This window comes from Pipistrellus hanaki (genome assembly GCF_964339955.1).
Source record: "Pipistrellus hanaki genome assembly, chromosome: 18".
In the NCBI taxonomy this organism is placed as follows: Eukaryota; Metazoa; Chordata; class Mammalia; order Chiroptera; family Vespertilionidae; genus Pipistrellus; species Pipistrellus hanaki.
Genome location: NC_140520.1, coordinates 26,774,063 through 26,792,495, shown reverse-complemented (window position 1 = coordinate 26,792,495; position 18,433 = coordinate 26,774,063). Strand labels below are relative to the sequence as shown.

The 18,433-nt window shown below is 34.9% G+C and overlaps 2 protein-coding genes across 4 annotated transcripts in view; one reads left to right on the top strand and one right to left on the bottom strand.

Moving 5' to 3' along the window:
- LPGAT1 (lysophosphatidylglycerol acyltransferase 1) overlaps positions 1–18,433 on the bottom strand; it is a 246,955-nt gene that overhangs the window by 170,588 nt on the left and 57,934 nt on the right. The window lies entirely within an intron of this gene.
- Positions 1–18,433, top strand: part of DTL (denticleless E3 ubiquitin protein ligase homolog) — a 54,579-nt gene that overhangs the window by 12,091 nt on the left and 24,055 nt on the right. For all 3 annotated transcript variants that reach the window (XM_084865533.1, XM_084865534.1, XM_084865532.1), the window contains exons 7-13: positions 1,134–1,246; positions 2,865–2,938; positions 4,829–4,932; positions 5,233–5,337; positions 8,367–8,479; positions 14,810–14,899; positions 17,194–17,326. In XM_084865533.1, coding sequence (XP_084721659.1) covers positions 1,134–1,246; positions 2,865–2,938; positions 4,829–4,932; positions 5,233–5,337; positions 8,367–8,479; positions 14,810–14,899; positions 17,194–17,326 — 732 coding nt within the window. The remainder of the gene's footprint in view (positions 1–1,133; positions 1,247–2,864; positions 2,939–4,828; positions 4,933–5,232; positions 5,338–8,366; positions 8,480–14,809; positions 14,900–17,193; positions 17,327–18,433) is intronic.

Below are 18,433 nucleotides of genomic sequence, written 5' to 3'. Positions count from 1 at the left end.
GCCATTAAGCAGAAACTAATGATCATCTTTCCTTTAAAAAAAAAATATTTTTAACAGACTATTTTATAGAGCAGTTTTAGTTATATAGCAAAATTAAGCAGAAAGTATAGAGCATTCTCTCTGTACTGATATACCCCATCTCACACAGTCTCTTCCACTATCAACATCCACACCAGAGTTAAATATTTGTTACAACTGATGAACCTACATGGATACATCACTATCACTCAAGGTCTATCTATACTTTACACTAGGGTTCATGCTTAGTATTTATATTCTGTTAGTTTCAACAAGTATAAAATGACTTATATCTACTATTATAGTATCATACAGGATAGTTCACTGTTCTAAAAATACTCTCTACTCCACCTATTAATCCTACCCTCCCCCAATCTTAGCTACCACTCATCTTTTTATTGTCTGCATGGCTTTGTTTTTTCCTCCCCCATAGTTTTGTCTTTCTCAAAATGTCATAAATACAGTATGTAGCCGTTCATATTGGCTTTTCTTAATTAGTAATATGCATTTAAGGTTCCTCTGTGTCTTTTTATGGCACAGAATCTCACTTTGTAGCGCTAAATAATATGTCATTGTCTGGCTGTACCGCAGTTTCTTCATACATTCAAATACCGAAGCACATCTTGGTTGTTTCCAAATCCTGGCAATTATGAATAAAACTTATAAACATCTGTGTGCTTATTTCTTTTTACGCATTATAATCTCAACACAAAAGATGTAATGTGGTAGCACTGCTGGCTTCGAATTTCACTAATCTAATAAAGAATGTAATTAATCTTGAAATATATATAAACTAGAGGCACAGGCATAAATTCATGCATGGGTGGGGTCCCTCGGCCAGGCCAGCCTGATCGGTGCTGACAGGGCTGATGGGGCCGGGGTGGAACTGTGGGCATGTCCGGCCCTCTTGTTCAGTCCCGATCGGCTGGACCCCAGCAGCAAGTTAACATACCAATTGGAGCATCTGTCCCCTGGTGGTCAGTATGCATCATAGCAACTGGTTAAGTGGTTCGGTTGGACACTTAGCATATTACGCTTCTATTATATAGGATGTTACATTCAGCATAGGAATAACATTCTGAAAACTAAATAAATTTCCTTGGCATATCTTTCAGATGGATTTTATAGGCAAGTGAATCAAATCAGTGGTGCTCACAATACCTTAGACAAGCAAACCCCTTCCAAACCTAAGAAGAAACAGAATTCAAAAGGACTTGCTCCTTCTGTGGTAAGGTTTTATAGCTGAATACACGTGTGCAGATCTTAACAGAGGAATAGAATCTCATGTTATGGAATTTATTGGGCATAATAGTAGAAGTTATAGATTGAGTGAGAATCTTCATTTCCTCTTGCTATCAGTGGGGTTTTTGTTAATGCTAATTCAATACCTACAGTAATGGTTTCAAAACCAAGTTTTCAACAGAGGTACCTGGGAAGCATATTAAAAATCCAGCTTCCTAAGCCTCATCCCTAGGGTTTCCATGCACACACTTATCTACAGCATAATGTGATTCACTAGGAAAGGGGCAGTAGTTTGAAGAAGTATATTAATTACTATGATACAGTTTCTGTTGGGAAGGAATCCCTGTTTTTATATAGTACCTTTCTAGCATCTGATAGTCAATGTTCAAACAATGCTCAGAATACATCTTTTTCTTAAAAAATAAGTCTCCATTGCTCTTACTTTAATGTGTTTATTTTTCTAATACTCCTAGTGTGTAGGATCCAACTTAATATTTTGGGGGAGGTGTGGTTGTTAAAACAGGACTTAAAATTGCAGCCAAAGCCGGTTTGGCTCACTGGATAGAGCGTCGGTCTGCAGACTGAAAAGTCCCGGGTTCGATTCCAGTCAAGGGCATGTACCTTGGTTGCGGGCACATCCCTGGCAGAGGGTGGGCAGGAGGCAGCTGGTTGATGTTTCTCTCTCCTCATCATCGTTTCTAGCTCTCTATTCCTCTTCCTCCTTCTCTGTGGAAAATCAATAAAATATATATTTTTTTAAAATTGCATACCATGAATAGGACACAAGCAAGAATGGAAACTAGCAGGGCTAGCATGAGGTCTTTGGAGTTTAGATGATAGATGAAGTAAAAATGAGTAATATTTCAGGCATTTAATTAGATTTTGAGCCAAGAAAATCTGTTAACAGCAATTAGGTAAAAACCTCCATTGAGCACCTTTAAATTTTTCAAAGCATGTAATAACCATCTTTGATCGGTAATTCTGTAATTACTCTTATAATCTAGGTAAAAATCTAGGTAGACGGTGATATTTCATAGATGAAACAGGCACGGGAAAGTTAAGTGAATTTCCTAAGGATACACAGTTTATTAGTAGGTCTGATTCTAAGTAGAGCCAGTAGGCTTAAACAAGTTAAATCTTTTATTTTTTTTAAAAAAAGTTTTTAAAAAATATATATTTTATTGATTTTTCACAGAGAGGAAGGGAAAGGGATAGATAGAGACATTGATGAGAAAGAATCATCGACCAGCTGCCTCCTGCACACACCCCACTGGGGATGTGCCCGCAATCAAGGTACATGCCCTTGACCGGAATCAAACCTGGGACCTTTCAGTCCGCAGACCGACGCTCTATCCACTAAGCCAAACCGGCTTTGGCAAGTTAAATCTTTTAATAACCAATATGTTTCTTAAGTGTAAGTCAACTTAATTTCCTAGCTAAAATTACTTCTAGATCAGCACTGATTAGGATTATTAGAAAGGGAAGATTTAGTATAACTCAGAGTTTGGGAGAAAAAAAGCCATTTTAGCACCAGGTCTCTTGATGGTGAAGATTGTGCTATCCAAAATAGGATTTACTCCTTTTCTTTCTCTTTGTGTTATTAGGATTCCCAGCAGAGTGTTACTGTGGTCCTCTTTCAAGATGAGAATACATTAGTCTCAGCAGGAGCTGTGGATGGGTAAGAGCTTTATTTCTGGGTTCTTTTGATAAGGTCTCTTTCATGAACTGTGATGGGGAAGTTACTAGTCCCATTATAATTGAATATGTGCGCTTTTAACTTTCAATGTAGTGAATGCCCACCTGAGAAGAGGACCTGCAGATCACTGGAAAATATCTAGTTAGGACTCTTGCTTAAATAATTGAGATAATACATGTGTTTACACTTAGCACATTGGCTCCTCCTATTATAGAGAAGCTGGATAGGTAGTTTGTTCATCTATGCAATATAATTTAGTCCGTAATTCTTTTTTTTCTTTTTTTTTTTGCATTTTATTTTATTTTTATTTTATCTCTGTGATTTTTATTTTTATTTTCTTATTTATTTATTTTTTTATTGATTATGGTATCACATAATTGTCCTCATCCCCCCACTCCCATCCCAAACCCCTCCCCACATATGTCCCCACCCCTCTGTTGTCCATGGCCACTGGCTAGGCCCATCTGCATGCACACAAGTCTTTGGTTGATCTCTTCCCCTTACCCCTCCCTTCCCCTACTTTCCCTCTGAGGTTTGAAACGCTGCTTCTCTTTCTCTGGGTCTGTTTTTGTTCATCAGTTTATGTTGTTCATTATTTCCTCTAGATGTGTGATAGTCCATAATTCTTGAGAAGTAAAATTGCTACTATCTTAGATTTTATCTTCTCAGGTTTAATAACCTAAAAGAAGAAATCTGATTTTGGGCATTTCTGGGAGTACTCTAACTAGATTAATATAATAAGGCCTGATGACTTTCAATTCACATACCTGCCATCCATGATTGGTCTGAATTTTTAGCTTCAGATAATTTTGTGCTACTTCTTGTTTGGTTGCTTTGTTCAAATATAACTTATTTGAGTATGGGGAATCTTTCATAAGCTCCTGTCTTTGTCCCCTTATTTGCTCATTATATCTCCCAAGACATCTTCCCTTCAAAGAAACAACTTATTCCGGCCAGTGTGGTTCAGTGGTTGAGTGTCAACCTATGAACCAAGAGGTCATGGTTCGACTCCTGGTCAGGGCACATGCCGGGGTTTCAGGCTTGATCCACAGTAGGAGGCATGCAGGAGGCAGCTGATCAATGATTCTCTTTCATCATTTATGTTTCTATTTCTCTCTCCCACTCCTTTCCTCTCTGAAATCAATGAAAATATATATTTTTTAAACATAAATAAAAAGGATCATGACTTTTAGAGTTTCCATTATGTTTGTTGTCCTCTGGACACTAAAACTTTCTTTTGTGGACCAAAGACAGGCACAAATGAAGCATTATCTAAAGGTTACCAGTTGTGCTTGTGAATGGATGTGAGAGCTTGCTCTGTTTGTTTCCAAGGATACTGCCCTGCTACAAGCTTGTGTTTTCAAGTAGCTTACAAACTAGATGTAAAAGATTAAGACAATAATCACAATTGCTGAAATGAAAAAATACTCTATTTCACAGGAAAATTTGTTTAGATTACTTAAGGAGTTACATATAGAGATATAACCTTATGGACAAAGTTTGTTACTTATGCTGTCAAAGGTTACATGCAGAGTGTTAAAAGCTTAGGAAATGTTTTTTTTTTCTGCAAACAATGAAACAATGACTATCAGCAGCTAGCCTTCATCTTCCTTTTCCGCTCCCTTGATGTAAACTCAAGGTAACCCATCACTGGGTCAGATCACATCTGTTTCCGTTATGCCAGAATTGTAAGCCTGATTCTAGAAAAAACAGTGAGACATTTCAGTCTGTTTCCCAATGAGATAACCTAACTGTACCTGTTTCATGTGCCAGAGGTGTTAGATTAAAAGTCATTTCTTGTTCAATATAGTTGAAACTGGTTGGGGTTGGAGAAGGACTACCAAATAACTATCTCTTTACATTGATTTTTAGGATAATTAAAATATGGGATTTACGTAAGAATTACACTGCTTATCGACAAGAACCTATAGCATCCAAGTATTTCCTGTACCCAGGTAGCAGCACTCGAAAATTAGGTAAGCCTTTTTATAGACTGGAAGATTTTTTTGGAAGGACTTTTCGGGGAATATAAGTTTTTGTTACAACTAAAATACATATCAAGCTCGTTTTTGGCAACATAGACTTGAAAAACTAATATGTGGTTCTATCTTTTGGGAATTCAAAAAATAAAGACAAGAATATTTTTGGTTTGCATATATTTTGGAGAAAAAGAATTTTAGTGATTATTTTTATAAAATGATCATTTGGCCTCAGCATTTTTACCTCATTTCTACTCATTGTCATCAGGTCATGCTAACTAGAGTTCCTTTTTCCAGGATACTCAAGTCTGGTTTTGGATTCCACTGGCTCTACTTTATTTGCTAACTGCACAGATGACAACATCTACATGTTTAATATGACTGGATTAAAGACTTCTCCTGGTAAGATCTTAGTCATTCAAATTCTTACCCAGAAACTAATGCAGTCCTTTTTGTTAATGACAATTTGATGTTGATTCTTTTCCAAGTCAAATTTATTACTATGACTTATGAAGATTTTAGAATCTTTGATTAGTTCTACTGATGAATTATCTTGTGGGACAGAGAAGGATGTTCTACTCATTTTTTGTTCTGTTTGGGGTTGTTCATTAAATTAGGGGACTGAATTTTTTAATCCTCCACAATTCTTACCAGCCTTCTCAATATTGGACAGTTGCCTCTTTTATATTTTCCTTATCCTCACCCTTTTTATACTTTAAGAAAATTCAAAGTAAAATCTGATACTTAAAGCAGATAAATAACATTTAAAAAAAGAAAACAGTTTTTTAAGCATATACTAAGAGTTATTTGGGTTAGATAATTTCTAGAGGATTATTAATTGCTTAAGCAAGCAACATATTAGTAACCTGCTTTTTCTTATAGACTTTGAATTCTATAACCAATCCCCAGATCTACCCAGTTCCTACTAAAGTAAGATGTGCTGATAAATAAATTTCAAAATAGTATACAATTAGCAGGGCTCTTAACAGAAATTTCCAAAGACAGCCCCCAAAGCCATTATTTGGATTTCGTATCTGTAGCAGCATTACAGTTGATATTGCCAATGCTCTGAAATAAGGATATTTGGGAAAGGAAAGAATTTTTGTAACTAGTTTTGCTATTTTCCTGAATGGAATCCAAACTTACACAACTTCTAATTTAGTTATCATTTTGTTATACTGTCGCGTGAAAAGGAACCTTGAGTTCAGATTATCCTTCTGCAATCAAACAGATATGTCCAAGGCTACTTTACTAACAGTTTAGCAACCCTTTTTATTGTGTTCCCAAAAGTAATTTAATTGGCTGTCATAAATAGAATGACATAGGTATAGTTATTATGTTTCTTTAAAATTGAGTAACAAATAGATGTGTGTATGCATGGCACATATTGTAATTGCTTGCTTTTTTTAAAATTTCAGAAAGGATCCGGGTTCAATATTCTCCCATACTTTTTAAAAATTATTATTATATTTTAAATATATTTTTATTCATTTTTGAGAGAGAAGAAGGGAGAGGGATAGAGAGATAGAAACATCAATGGGAAAGAAACATCCACGATCAACTATCTCCTGCATTCCCTCTACAGGGGATTGAGCCCACAACCTGGGCATGTGCCCCTGTTGGGAACTGAATCAGTGACCTCCTGGTTCATGGGTGGAAGCTCAATTACTTAGCAACACTGGTCGGGCTACTCTCGCATACTTTTAAATCACAACATTTTATTATACTAAATGATATTCATAAGGATGACTCTGAAGTACTTTAGTGAGGCATTTTAAGAGCCCAAATCATCAAAGAAAAATTAAATTGACCCCAATATACGTTTTAGAAGGATTTTTGCATGGTTTGAAACATTAATCATGTACTTTATGCTAATCTTCCTTACACCAGCAGAGGGCAATAAATACTTATAGGTTTAGTGGGAAATTTGATTTGTAGTGTTCTATTCATAGTTTAGAGCTGAGGAAGATGAATGGTTACAGTTTTGGAGTTGTAATCTGAATAAAGGAGCCTGTTTATTTTGGGGGGATTTATTTCTTGTTTAGGAGGTTATTAGGCTCAACCCTTAGAAACCTTAATTTCTAGTGAAAACTAAGAAGTAAGCAATTGTGGACTATTATACTAGTGTCTTTTATTAGCAAACTATGAACCCATTCCATAATTTTTAGAAACATAATTGTTTATAGTATAGTCTTTTACTAAAGCACAAAAACACAGTTTACTAACAGACCCAAACATAGTAGATCTATAATATGTGTAGCTGAAATGATTCATATCCTGCTTAACTTCACAGTGAAAGTGGTTACTGTAGAGAGTATTTGATATGTAGGCTTTTTCTTGAAAAGGTATAAATAGAAAAGTATTTTTCTAGTTTTAGTCTAGCAAAAGGAAGGGATTTCTGTGAACATTAATGGAAGCTGTTTTACTGTATTGTGACCTGGAGTTCACCATTAAAAGGGTCACCCAAGCAGAGTCATGGAGTTTATTTGGTTATTAATTATTCTTGGCATATCCTATGCAATATATCTAAATTGAATTATGGTACCAGGTAAAATTATAGATTGATATAAAGCTTATGTATCATCCATTAGCATGTGTATTCAGTAAACGATATACTATCCTCTTGAATGACAACTGTATAAGTTTCTTAATTATTTCCTTCTGTTAGAAGATTGGAATGGAAATTTGTTTCCTGCCTAAGTGTTTTCTTAAATTCCCCCAAACTTTTTTTTTTTTTTTTTAATTTTCTAATGTTCTGATGCTGGAGACTTCAAATTTTGGTCTCCTTAGGATTGAAGAACCTATCAAGCACATTATGGTAGATTGGATTACTTGCCCTTTTACCATGTACAGTGAAAAGGCTAAAACTAAAAGCCTAACTTAATCTAGTTGGAGTACCTTAAAAATGAACATATAATTTACCACAATAGCAACTTTTACTGTTCAGCCTATTTCAAGTGCAAAGTTAAAAAGATTCCTTCATCCCAGATAAGCTATCCATAAGGCTTAACTCTTTTTACTGACTTTTATCTATTCATGCAACAGATGTTTGAAGATCTCTATTCAAAGCACTGTAAAGATAGTGAGGAAAGAATAAGATAGGAAATTTATCCTCAAGAGATCAAAAGTCTAAGAGAAAGAAAGATCAATGCGTTATGTAATGGGGAAAGCCATGCCCTGAGGTAGGGAGAGAGGGTCTATAAAGGCACTTGACTGAAAGATTGGACATTGGCTCTATTTTTGTCCTGTAAGAATATTTTTCACTACTTCCCTATAGTCAGCTCGATACAGAGTATTTAGGTTCAGATCATGAGATTGGACCTAATATAATATGGGATTTCCTTTATTTTCTGACATTGTCCAGTTTTGGTGAATGTAGCTTGACCATCTGCTTCAGTAGTCAATACACTGATTTTTTCCCCATCTGGCAGTGGCTGTCTTCAATGGACATCAGAACTCTACTTTTTATATTAAATCCAGTCTTAGTCCAGATGACCAGTTTTTAATCAGTGGCTCGAGTGATGAAGCTGCCTATATCTGGAAGGTAAGTTGTTAAATTTCCCCCACAAATGTGGAAATAAAGTATTCTTGTAAATACTTCTTTTTTGCCAAGAAGAGGTAAGTTTATTATAAACACATAAATGATTAACCTTTTCTACTTCAGATGTTTAGTAAAAGTTGCTTCCTGTCTTTTAATGTAGCCAAAACTTCACTCTGTTGTCACAAAATACATCACACTTTCATGGCCAGAGCTTCTCAGTAATTGACCATCTGCATCCTTCTATAGTTTTAGATTATCCAGAAATTGAGAATTAAAAAACTGGAAAGAACTTGAATTACTTTGTCCTGCTTCCTGGAAAAACATACTTGGCTGCTTTTCTGCTCTTTGTTTTCAAACTCCAATTCAAAATACATGGAGTATTTTAATCTCTAGGATTCAATCTATATTCAAATCAGCCATAGAACCTTGCACAAAACACTCAAAAATATTTGTATAATAATTGTGTTCCTTATTCTCTTGTCTTAAAAGTGGTTTAATCTTCAGGCTACTAAAATAAATGTGGCTTTATTGCATTATTTAAATTTTTTTGATTTTACAATTTTCTCATTTCTGCTCCACAAACATATACATATATATATATATATATATATATATATATATATATATATATATATATAACTTTTAAAATAATGTGGTTCTAAAAAGACTACTATAAGCTAGGAAATTTAAAGCTATTCATTTAAAGTCCAATTGAAATGTTACACTCAAATAGCACTTGCTGACCACTGAAAAGTGCCGCTTGTGGTAATAATTAAGTATAGAAATGTCTGGGAGTTTAAGAGAGACGAGCATTGAGGCATTGTTTTCCTGGGGCTGGAAATTATCTTCTAGGTTTCCCTGTAATTTCATAAATGTCCTTGACATTGGTGAATTGAATGATCAGAGTTCACACATTTTGGGTTTTAGAGTCATAATGTCTAAAACTTTCCAGGTCTATAAGTTTAATATTATCAAATCTTTTTTCAAGAGAAATTATATCATTTTTAGTCCTGCCAACCTCTAGGAAGTCATTATCTTTATTCTTTTAAGACAATGATAGAATCTTTCAGGGATGAAGCATAATTCTTCAGCTTAATTTCATATGATCCTGGGGGAGTACTAAAAATGATTTCTTTATATATCTAGAGTTGCAAAAATGCAAATACCTTATTAAAAGCTTTTAATTAACAATATCCTAGATGGTCACATGGTGGAGATATTGTTCTTTCCAAGATGCTTTTTTGTTTAGCTTCTCTCTTTTTCTACAATATATTTCTTTTATTTGTTGTATTTTTAAGTGAAAATTTATTTATGAAACATATATTTGAGACCCCCATCTTGTGATAAAACTTTTCACCTAGCTTTTTATCTATAAAACTTTTCGACTTGAGCTTTAAACTTTAACAATATGTGTCACTAGCACTAATATTTCTGTCTTACATTTTAAATTTTGAGTTTTAAATTGGATCTTACGTGTCTTATATTACTCTTTTGGTTTTTCCTTTCTCCTTCCCTCACTTTCTTACCTACATTTTTTCCCCCTCTAACTTTGGCTCCCAACTTAGCAGTAAGATTTTATTCCTACCAAAATCTTATCTTTTTAAGTTTCTTATTTCTTAAAAAAAAAAAAAAAAAGTTCAGACACACCAAAAAGCATAGTAAAGGATTATCCAAAAAATACTTATGCCCTGATCATTTAAAAAAAATAATTTAAAGTAAGTTTCTTAATTATAAAAACAATTAGGATACAAATACTGTTTTATTGGCAATTCTTACAAAGTTACTCCCTACCCCTCTTCACTAGTACAAAGGCCTTTTTGGTGGTGGTTTCAGAGAATGAGGGTTGAGGGATGCTCCCCTCTTTAAAGCCATAATAAAATTATTTGGCTGTTAGTAACCCATTTTCAGATATCTAATTAATGGCTATCATATATATGGGTGACTCTTTCTGAATTCCGAGGCTGGGTCACATGTTAGTACTGAATGACGTGGGTCAGACATGATGTTCTCCTGCCTGTCCACACATAACTCAGCGTGCAAGCTCTGATATTTGAGATCCTGGCAAGCTTACTGCACCTAAAATTGAATTAGCCTAGTGGAGTGGCTCAGTTTTTCTTTTCCATGATAAAACAAGGTGGTTGAGATTTTAAGAGAAAATTTCATACAAGCCAAGTATGCAGCTTGTTAGAATGTCTATAACACTGCTACATTTCCAAAAGTCAATTCTTTCAAGTGTTGGTATTTTTCTACACTAAAAACTCTCTGGGCAAAAGAAGACAGTGAAACAAGGAAGTTTTAGATCTTGAGACGTGTCAGAGAATGGCCTTTTCATTCTCACCACTGCTTGGCAAACGGGGTATATAATATAAACTCTTAGATTCTAACATCCAAGACTTAAAAATAAAAAGACTTAATATTGTGTTTTTTCTTTGTCATTTCCTACTCCCTGTCCCACTGTCACCCTTTACTCCCTCCTTCTTTGGTTCATTTCTGATATAGCGACTGAATAGTATTGAAGTGGTTATAAATAAACTGATTTGGCACAGTCATTGTACCGCTGACTGGTGAAACATTGAGCCTGACACTTTAGGAAGTGTAAATGATCTCATGGCAGGAATAAAGATTATATTTGGTTTCTCACTGGGCAGAGTAAGGAGAATTTTTGAGGAAGGGTGCTGATCTTTTTTGCATGTTAAAGTATATAAATGTTTTATGAGGTTTGTAGGGTAGAGCCAGTTACTACTAGAAGTACCTTCATAGTTCTGGGAGTTTAACTTTGGGATTCTTATGTCTTGAATTAAAGTCTTTATTACTTAAGAGGACAATTTTCTATGTTTTGACCATCCCAGAATGCATAGATGTAAATGTCTTTTGGACTTACTGGTCTCTTTTTAAAAGTAGAGGAAGGCTTTAAAAAAAAAAATCATGGCCGAAACCGGTTTGGCTCAGTGGTAGAGCATCGGTCTGTGGACTGAAAGGTCCTGGGTTCGATTCCGGTCAAAGGCATGTACCTTGGTTGCGGGCACATCCCAGTGGGGGATGTGCAAGAGGCAGGTGGTCGATGTTTCTTTCTTATCAACGTTTCTAGCTCTCTATCTTCCTTCCTCTCTGTAAAAAAAATCAATAAAATATATTTTAAATAAATAAATAAATAATCATGTAATTATGGTAATGTTTTTATAATAATGAAGTGACAATAAATAAAAATTTATTTGAATAAAAATGAAGGATTTAAAAGCCACTGAGTTTCATTCAAGGAAACTAATCTTCCTTGAAGCATACCATACTAGGGTAATCCTAACCTGTGTTCATACATACATATTGGATATTAGTTCTTCAATTCACAACATGCCCTTCCCTCCACTTTTCTTATTTAGATAGACTTCATATAAAATTCCCGATGTTAGTCATTTTTTTGTGTACATTTCAGGAATTTTGAGTATAATCACAATACTATGCAATTATCACTACCATCTCATTTCCAAACATTTTTATTTCTCCAGAAAGAAACTCCGTACCCTTTACTACTCAACAGTCAACAGTACCTGGCAATCACTAACCTTCGTTCTGTGTATGGGTTTGCCTATTCTGGACATTTAATATAAATGGAATCATACAATATGTGATCTTTTATATCTGAGTTCTTTCACTTAACATGTTCTTTTTTAAAATATATTTTTATTGATTTCAGAGAAGGGAGAGGGAGAGAGAAATAGAAACATCAATGATGAAAGAAAATCATTGATTGGCTGCCTTCTGCACACCCCCCACTGGGGATTGAGCCTGCAACCCCAAGTAGAATCCAGGACCCTTTGGTCCTCAGGCCAATGATCTCTCCACTGAGTCAAACCAAATGGGCTTCACTTAGCATGTTTTTAAGATTTATCATTGCTATTGCATGTATCAGTACGTCATTCCTTTTTATGGCTGAATATTCCATTTTATAGCTAGTAAACATTTTGTTTATCCATTCCTCTATTGGTAGACATTGGGCTTATTCTACTTGGGCTTTATGAATAAAACTATCAATATTTATGTACAGGCTTTTTGTTTGAACATGTTTTCAATTCTCCTGGGAGAATATACCTAAGAGAATTGCTGGTCATATGATAATTAATTCTATGTTTGGCTTTTTTATGTTTTCATTTTTAATGCTGTGTAAAATGCCTATTGTAATTATTCAACAAATACTGCCTTTTATTGTCATTATTACTCCTACCTTACTATAAAATTGTAAAAAGTTTTTCTAAAGGATCTATCCTTTGTTTTTTCTCTTAGATCCTATAGATAAATGCCGTAATGTACATACATTCTACTAGTAGATGTTTGATTTTTTTTAAAATTTATTTTGATATTTGAGTACACATTTAGGTTCTTTCTAGATATTATAGTACCCGGGACTGAGGGAGGGGTTGTATCATTAAATGCAAAGCTAGAGGCAGCAGGCAGAGTAAGCCCATGGAGAACAATGTGCTTCTACCAGGCAGGGTCGGAGGGCATGAGGATTTCCTTTTCCTTTACATTTGCTGCTCTCAGCCCTGCTTGGGTCGTGGGTGATTAGAAACTTAATGGGCTGGGGCCCATTAGTAGAGGAGGAAGGAGGATTTCTGTGGCTATTCAGATAGTTAAAGACTATCTTGAAAGTCTTTTTGAAAATATGCTAACTCGTAGGAGAATAAGTTATTGTTGTCTGTGACATTGTAGGAGTAGGCAGTGAGTGAAATCCTTTCAGATAGTACTCAGAAAAAGCTTCCTTTCTGTTAAACTTTCATTGACACAACAAGGCAAAGCAGACTCTGTTCTTTGTCTTCTTCTGCTCTTTGAATCATATATGTGCCATTTAACCCAAGAGAGGAGTAGTAATAAGTTGGGTAACCTTATGATTCGGTGTGTCAAGTCTTTTCACTACCATCTGAGGAATCTATTAAGTTTACTTAGTCATATTCACAAATACTCTTTTTTAGAGTCCCTTCCACTTTTTCTATAGAAATGAGCCTCAGAAAAAATGACGAGAGTAATTTCGCTTTTTCAGACACACGTGCTAATAATAATTATGTGAGTTCTTCATATTGTGCTGATCAATTCCCATGGCCTCTGAAAGAGATTAATAGCTCTTAAATCAGACAGCTGTCAAATACTAGTACAAATTACTATGGCATCCAATGAAGGGGGAAATAGGATTCTTAATGATATGTGTAACACTTCACAATGTGACCTTTTTTATACATTAAATTGTGGCAGTACTTGAAAATTCAAGGTTTTTTAAAGCAAATTAACTGAAATAAAATTTTGGAGGAGTTTTTCTTCCAAAAATGTTATCAAAGTGCCATGTAAAATAGAGTTTATATCCTTCAAAATGAAGGGGCATAACTTTAGACATTGGTAAAAGTCAGTCATTCTTCTTTTGGAAGAAAGAGTATCCTCTTCTAAGAATGTTAAAAGCTTGTCTGAGGTACCTTAAGGATATATATAGTTCATGTAGTATTCCTGGCTAGAGAAGATAGCAGATGAACTTCATCCTTCCATAAAGTTTAACAGCTTAGAGGTAAGGGACATACCATTTTGAGTTTTTGTCAAAATATATATAGATATAGATATAAAATATAGATACCGTGTTTCCCCGAAAATAAAACATCCTCTGAAAATAAGACCTACTTACAGGTTTCCTTCTGAGTGAAATATAAGGCTTCCCCCCGAAAATAAGGCGGTCCCCCCCCCCCCCCCCCAGGCTCTGTCTCAGAATGCTATTGCTAAACATGAGAGATTTGGTCCACTGATTCTGAAAGAAATGGAGTCACAGGAAATTCAGGAATTGGATTGTTATGATGATGTTCTAGAAGATGACATGATTGTCATCGAATAAATGAGTAAATTCTTGATACTGTAGGATTCACAGTTTGTCTGGTTTGTGTTGACAACTACCATACTACCGTACCATATACAGGTAATAAATTTCCTTTATGTGTACCGTATTTTTCTTCATGGAAAAATAAGACATCCCCTGAAAATAAGACCTAGCGCATCTTTGGGAGCAAAAATTAATATAAGACACTGTCTTATTTTTGGGGAAACAGGGTAGTCTGGATTGGAAATAAGACCTGTACTGGTATCTAATCTCATTATTTACTTATTTGGCTGTTGTATCAGATCAATGATAAAAATACTTCTATTGTCCATTGAGACTCTTTTTCTAAGCTATAACTAAAGCATGCCTAGGAGCCTTTGGTAACAACTCTAAAGATCTCTATGGCACAAATATGAGAAGATTGAAAGCCTTTATGTGGGAGTCCTAACACTGCTCTGCTGACTTATTTCTTTTTGATGGTCCACTAGGTGTCCACACCCTGGCATCCTCCAACTGTGCTCCTGGGTCATTCTCAAGAGGTCACATCTGTGTGCTGGTGTCCATCAGATTTCACAAAGGTTTGTAAACAAATCTCCATAGTTGGATTAAAAAATAGATCATACACAGATAATAATTTAATAAAAAAAAAATAGATCATAGATTTGTATGTTTTCTCAAGGTTAGTTTGAGTTACATCGATTTTCATGCTTAAATATTTAAAAGATCTAGAGGCCAACCAGTGTTTATATCAGCATTAGAGTTATGCCTTTCCTAAACATAGAATTAAGTTTTTAACATAATTAAAATTAAATCTTATAAGGTAAAAAGAAAATCTAAGGTGAGAAGTTGTTTGTTAAAAACTTTTCTACATATAAATGTGGTGTATTGAAGGTAACATCTTCACTGTTCTTCACAGTCCAGTTTAGATTTTCACTTGCCTAAAAAAATGCTTAGTGTGAAGTTTTACAGTGTTAGGCTATCTGTGATTAAACTACACAAGAAGTAGTTTCAAAATGTTTAGACACCGAAAAAAAGAAAATACTCTCACTTAAATTTTTTAAATAATGAAAACAAATTTTAAAACCCTGAAATATAGAAAGGCCAGAAACAAACAAATCCCTAGGAGTATATGTAGGGATTTTATATAATACTAGCCCCAGTTCCACTCAGTCCTCTACCCTCAACTGCCACTAGTCTTTGGGTTATTCTAGGTTTATAGGAAATCTCAATTATGCAGAGTTCTCTTCTTTCTCATTTTGACATTTTAAGGTTTTGACATTTGTCTATTTTACCATCTGTTTTTTATTTTCTGGGACCTTTTCATGGTCCGGTCTACTCCTGGCATCCCTCCTAGTAGCCCTGTATGACCATTTCTGTGGTCAGCTTCGTGATAAACCTTTTTTTTTAAATCATTGCTTTAATTACCAATAATTATATTGACATTACACTAGTGACATTTGTCCTTTGAGATTCTATTTTTACAGTAAAATATCTCCTTTTAACATGAAGTTCTGTGTCATCACAGAACTTACTAAGATAGTTTTAAAATTGTTCAGTTATATTGAATATCATCTGTTTGCAACCATCATATGTTGCCCTTCTCTCTACACACAGAAAAGATTCAAAAAAAGTGGTAGGGTAGTTTACCAATACTAATCTAATGACCTCCTTTTTAAAAAGTTCTTTGAAATAATTTTGTCCCGAGCATAGAATTAGGAAGGTAAAATATGGTTTTAAAAGTAAAAAGATCTTGCCTTTGAAATGAGAAAAATTTGTACCTAAATCTGCCACTCAGTTATGATAATCTTTGGCAAATAATTTTATTCCCATTATGTAGATGAGATTATTTAAGGTCAAGCATTTTTATGTTGTGAGAATTAAATAAGACAAAGAATGGAGATTGTGAAAACACACGGTAGGTGCCTTATAAATAATAACTCTTGTTAACAGACTAGAGTAACTGGAGATTCCAGGCATTTTTTGTTGAGCAGTTAAATATGTGTGTCTTCTTTTGGCCTCCCATTAAGGAAAGGAAAAAGCTGCCAGTCTCTTGGGGCCAAGACTTAAGAGAACGTGTGTTCTTTTTTTTCTATCTCTTTAGTGACTGAAATAGAGAAATTATATAAACAAATGCTGGGGAACAGCTCTGGTACCAGTGGCCATTTGCCACAAGCTCTTCAAGTTGGACTTTCTCTGCCATAAAAGGCTTGGGACCAAGATCAGGAATGGTCAGATATTTTTAAAGGGGCAAAGGTTATTTTTAACTTCTTTCAGCCTAGTGAACTTGTTTTTCCAGATTGCTCCTTTACCTATCTGAAGGAAAAAAAATCAAAGGATTGGTTTCATTCAGTTTGTCACAGCCTACTAGAGTCATGTACTAAGTCGGATCTTGGAAATTATCCCATTACTTTGGCAATAAGCCAGGACATGTAGAATTCTGAGGAAAGGCATTGAAATTGAATGTTGGTGGCATACACTGATTGATCATTTAAGAGAAAGAGAAAGCAAAAAGAATATCTTAATTAAATATTTCATAGTTACATAGAGGTGATAAAGATATGACTTGCCCAAATTCTTGAGAATAAAATATACCTGGTTTATAGTAAAGCTTTAGGTTAATAAGAAATGACTGGTGACAAACGACATGACCAGCAGAATATATATTAAAATAAAACTAGAAAATTGACTTTTTTGGAAATCTGCAATGATTCCTCAAAGCAAGGAATAGAAATATATGATCTTTCAGATGCCATTTATTATATCCTGTTATATCAAACAATAATTTTCCAGTCACGATGAGCCTGTAGACATACCTACTTTTTACTTTGTTGTGAGTCTTTGATTAAAACTTAACTCCCTTTCTGGTTCTTAGATTGCTACCTGCTCTGATGACAATACATTGAAAATCTGGCGCTTGAATAGAGGCTTAGAGGAGAAATCAAGTGATAAACTCTCCACAGTGGGTTGGGCCTCTCAGAAGAAAAAAGAGCCTAGAGCTGATCCAGGTAAGGATCTTGTACATTTTTTCTACATGTTTTATGGTTTGGTTGGTTTAGTTCTACAATTCAGAGTGTTAAAGAAAAGCATCTTTTTGACATTTCTTTTCAATAAATATTTTCTGAGTACTACTGTTTATCAGCTATATAAAATACTTCAATACACTGGTGGTTTTATTTGTAAAATATTTATTTATTTATTTATTTTATTTAATATATTTTATTGATTTTGTACAGAGAGAAAGGGAGAGAGATAGAGAGTTAGAAACATTGATGAAAGGGAGTCATCGATCAGCTGCCTCTTGCACACCCCCCACCGGGGATCTGCCCACAACCAAGGTACATGCCCCTGCCCGGAACCGAACCCGGGACCCTTCAGTCCCCAAGCCGACGCTCTATCCATTGAGCCAAACCGGTCCCGGCTGTAAAATATTTATTGAACACCTAGTAGGCACTGTTCTAATTGGAGCAAAAGAATCATGAATATAAAATGCTAATGAAGGTTACATGTTAGTGTGAAAGGCAATAAATAAGTTAAAGAAGTAAATTATGTACTATGTTAGATAGCAGCAGTGCTTAGGAAAAATGAAAGCAAGGAAGGGAAATTGGCAAAGTGTGCTATTAAAAGTTTGGATTAGGTGCCCAGGGAAACCTCAGTGAAAGGTGACATTTAAGTGAAGGAAGGAGCCTCGCCTATGTTGCTCAGTGGTTGAACCAGGAGGTCACTGATTCCCGGTTAGGGCACATGCCCGGTTTGTGGGCTCAATCCCCAATAGAGAGCGTATAGGAGGCAACAGATCAATGATTGTCATCATTGATGTTTCTGTCCCTCTCTCTCTCTCCCTTCTCTCTAAAATCAATAAAAACATTTTTTTTAAAAAGTAAAATAGTGGACTATGGGGACACTTGGTCAGACAAAACAGAAATACAAAGGCCCTGTAGCAGGAGCAGGCTGGCATACAGGTTAGGGCAAAAGTAGGTTTACAGTTGTGCGTATGAAAAATAAGAGTTGATTCTTATATTATTATTTATTAATTATTGTATTGTTTTCCATACAGACAACTATAAGCCTACTTTTGCCCCACCCTGTATTAACATACATAAATGCATTCATTT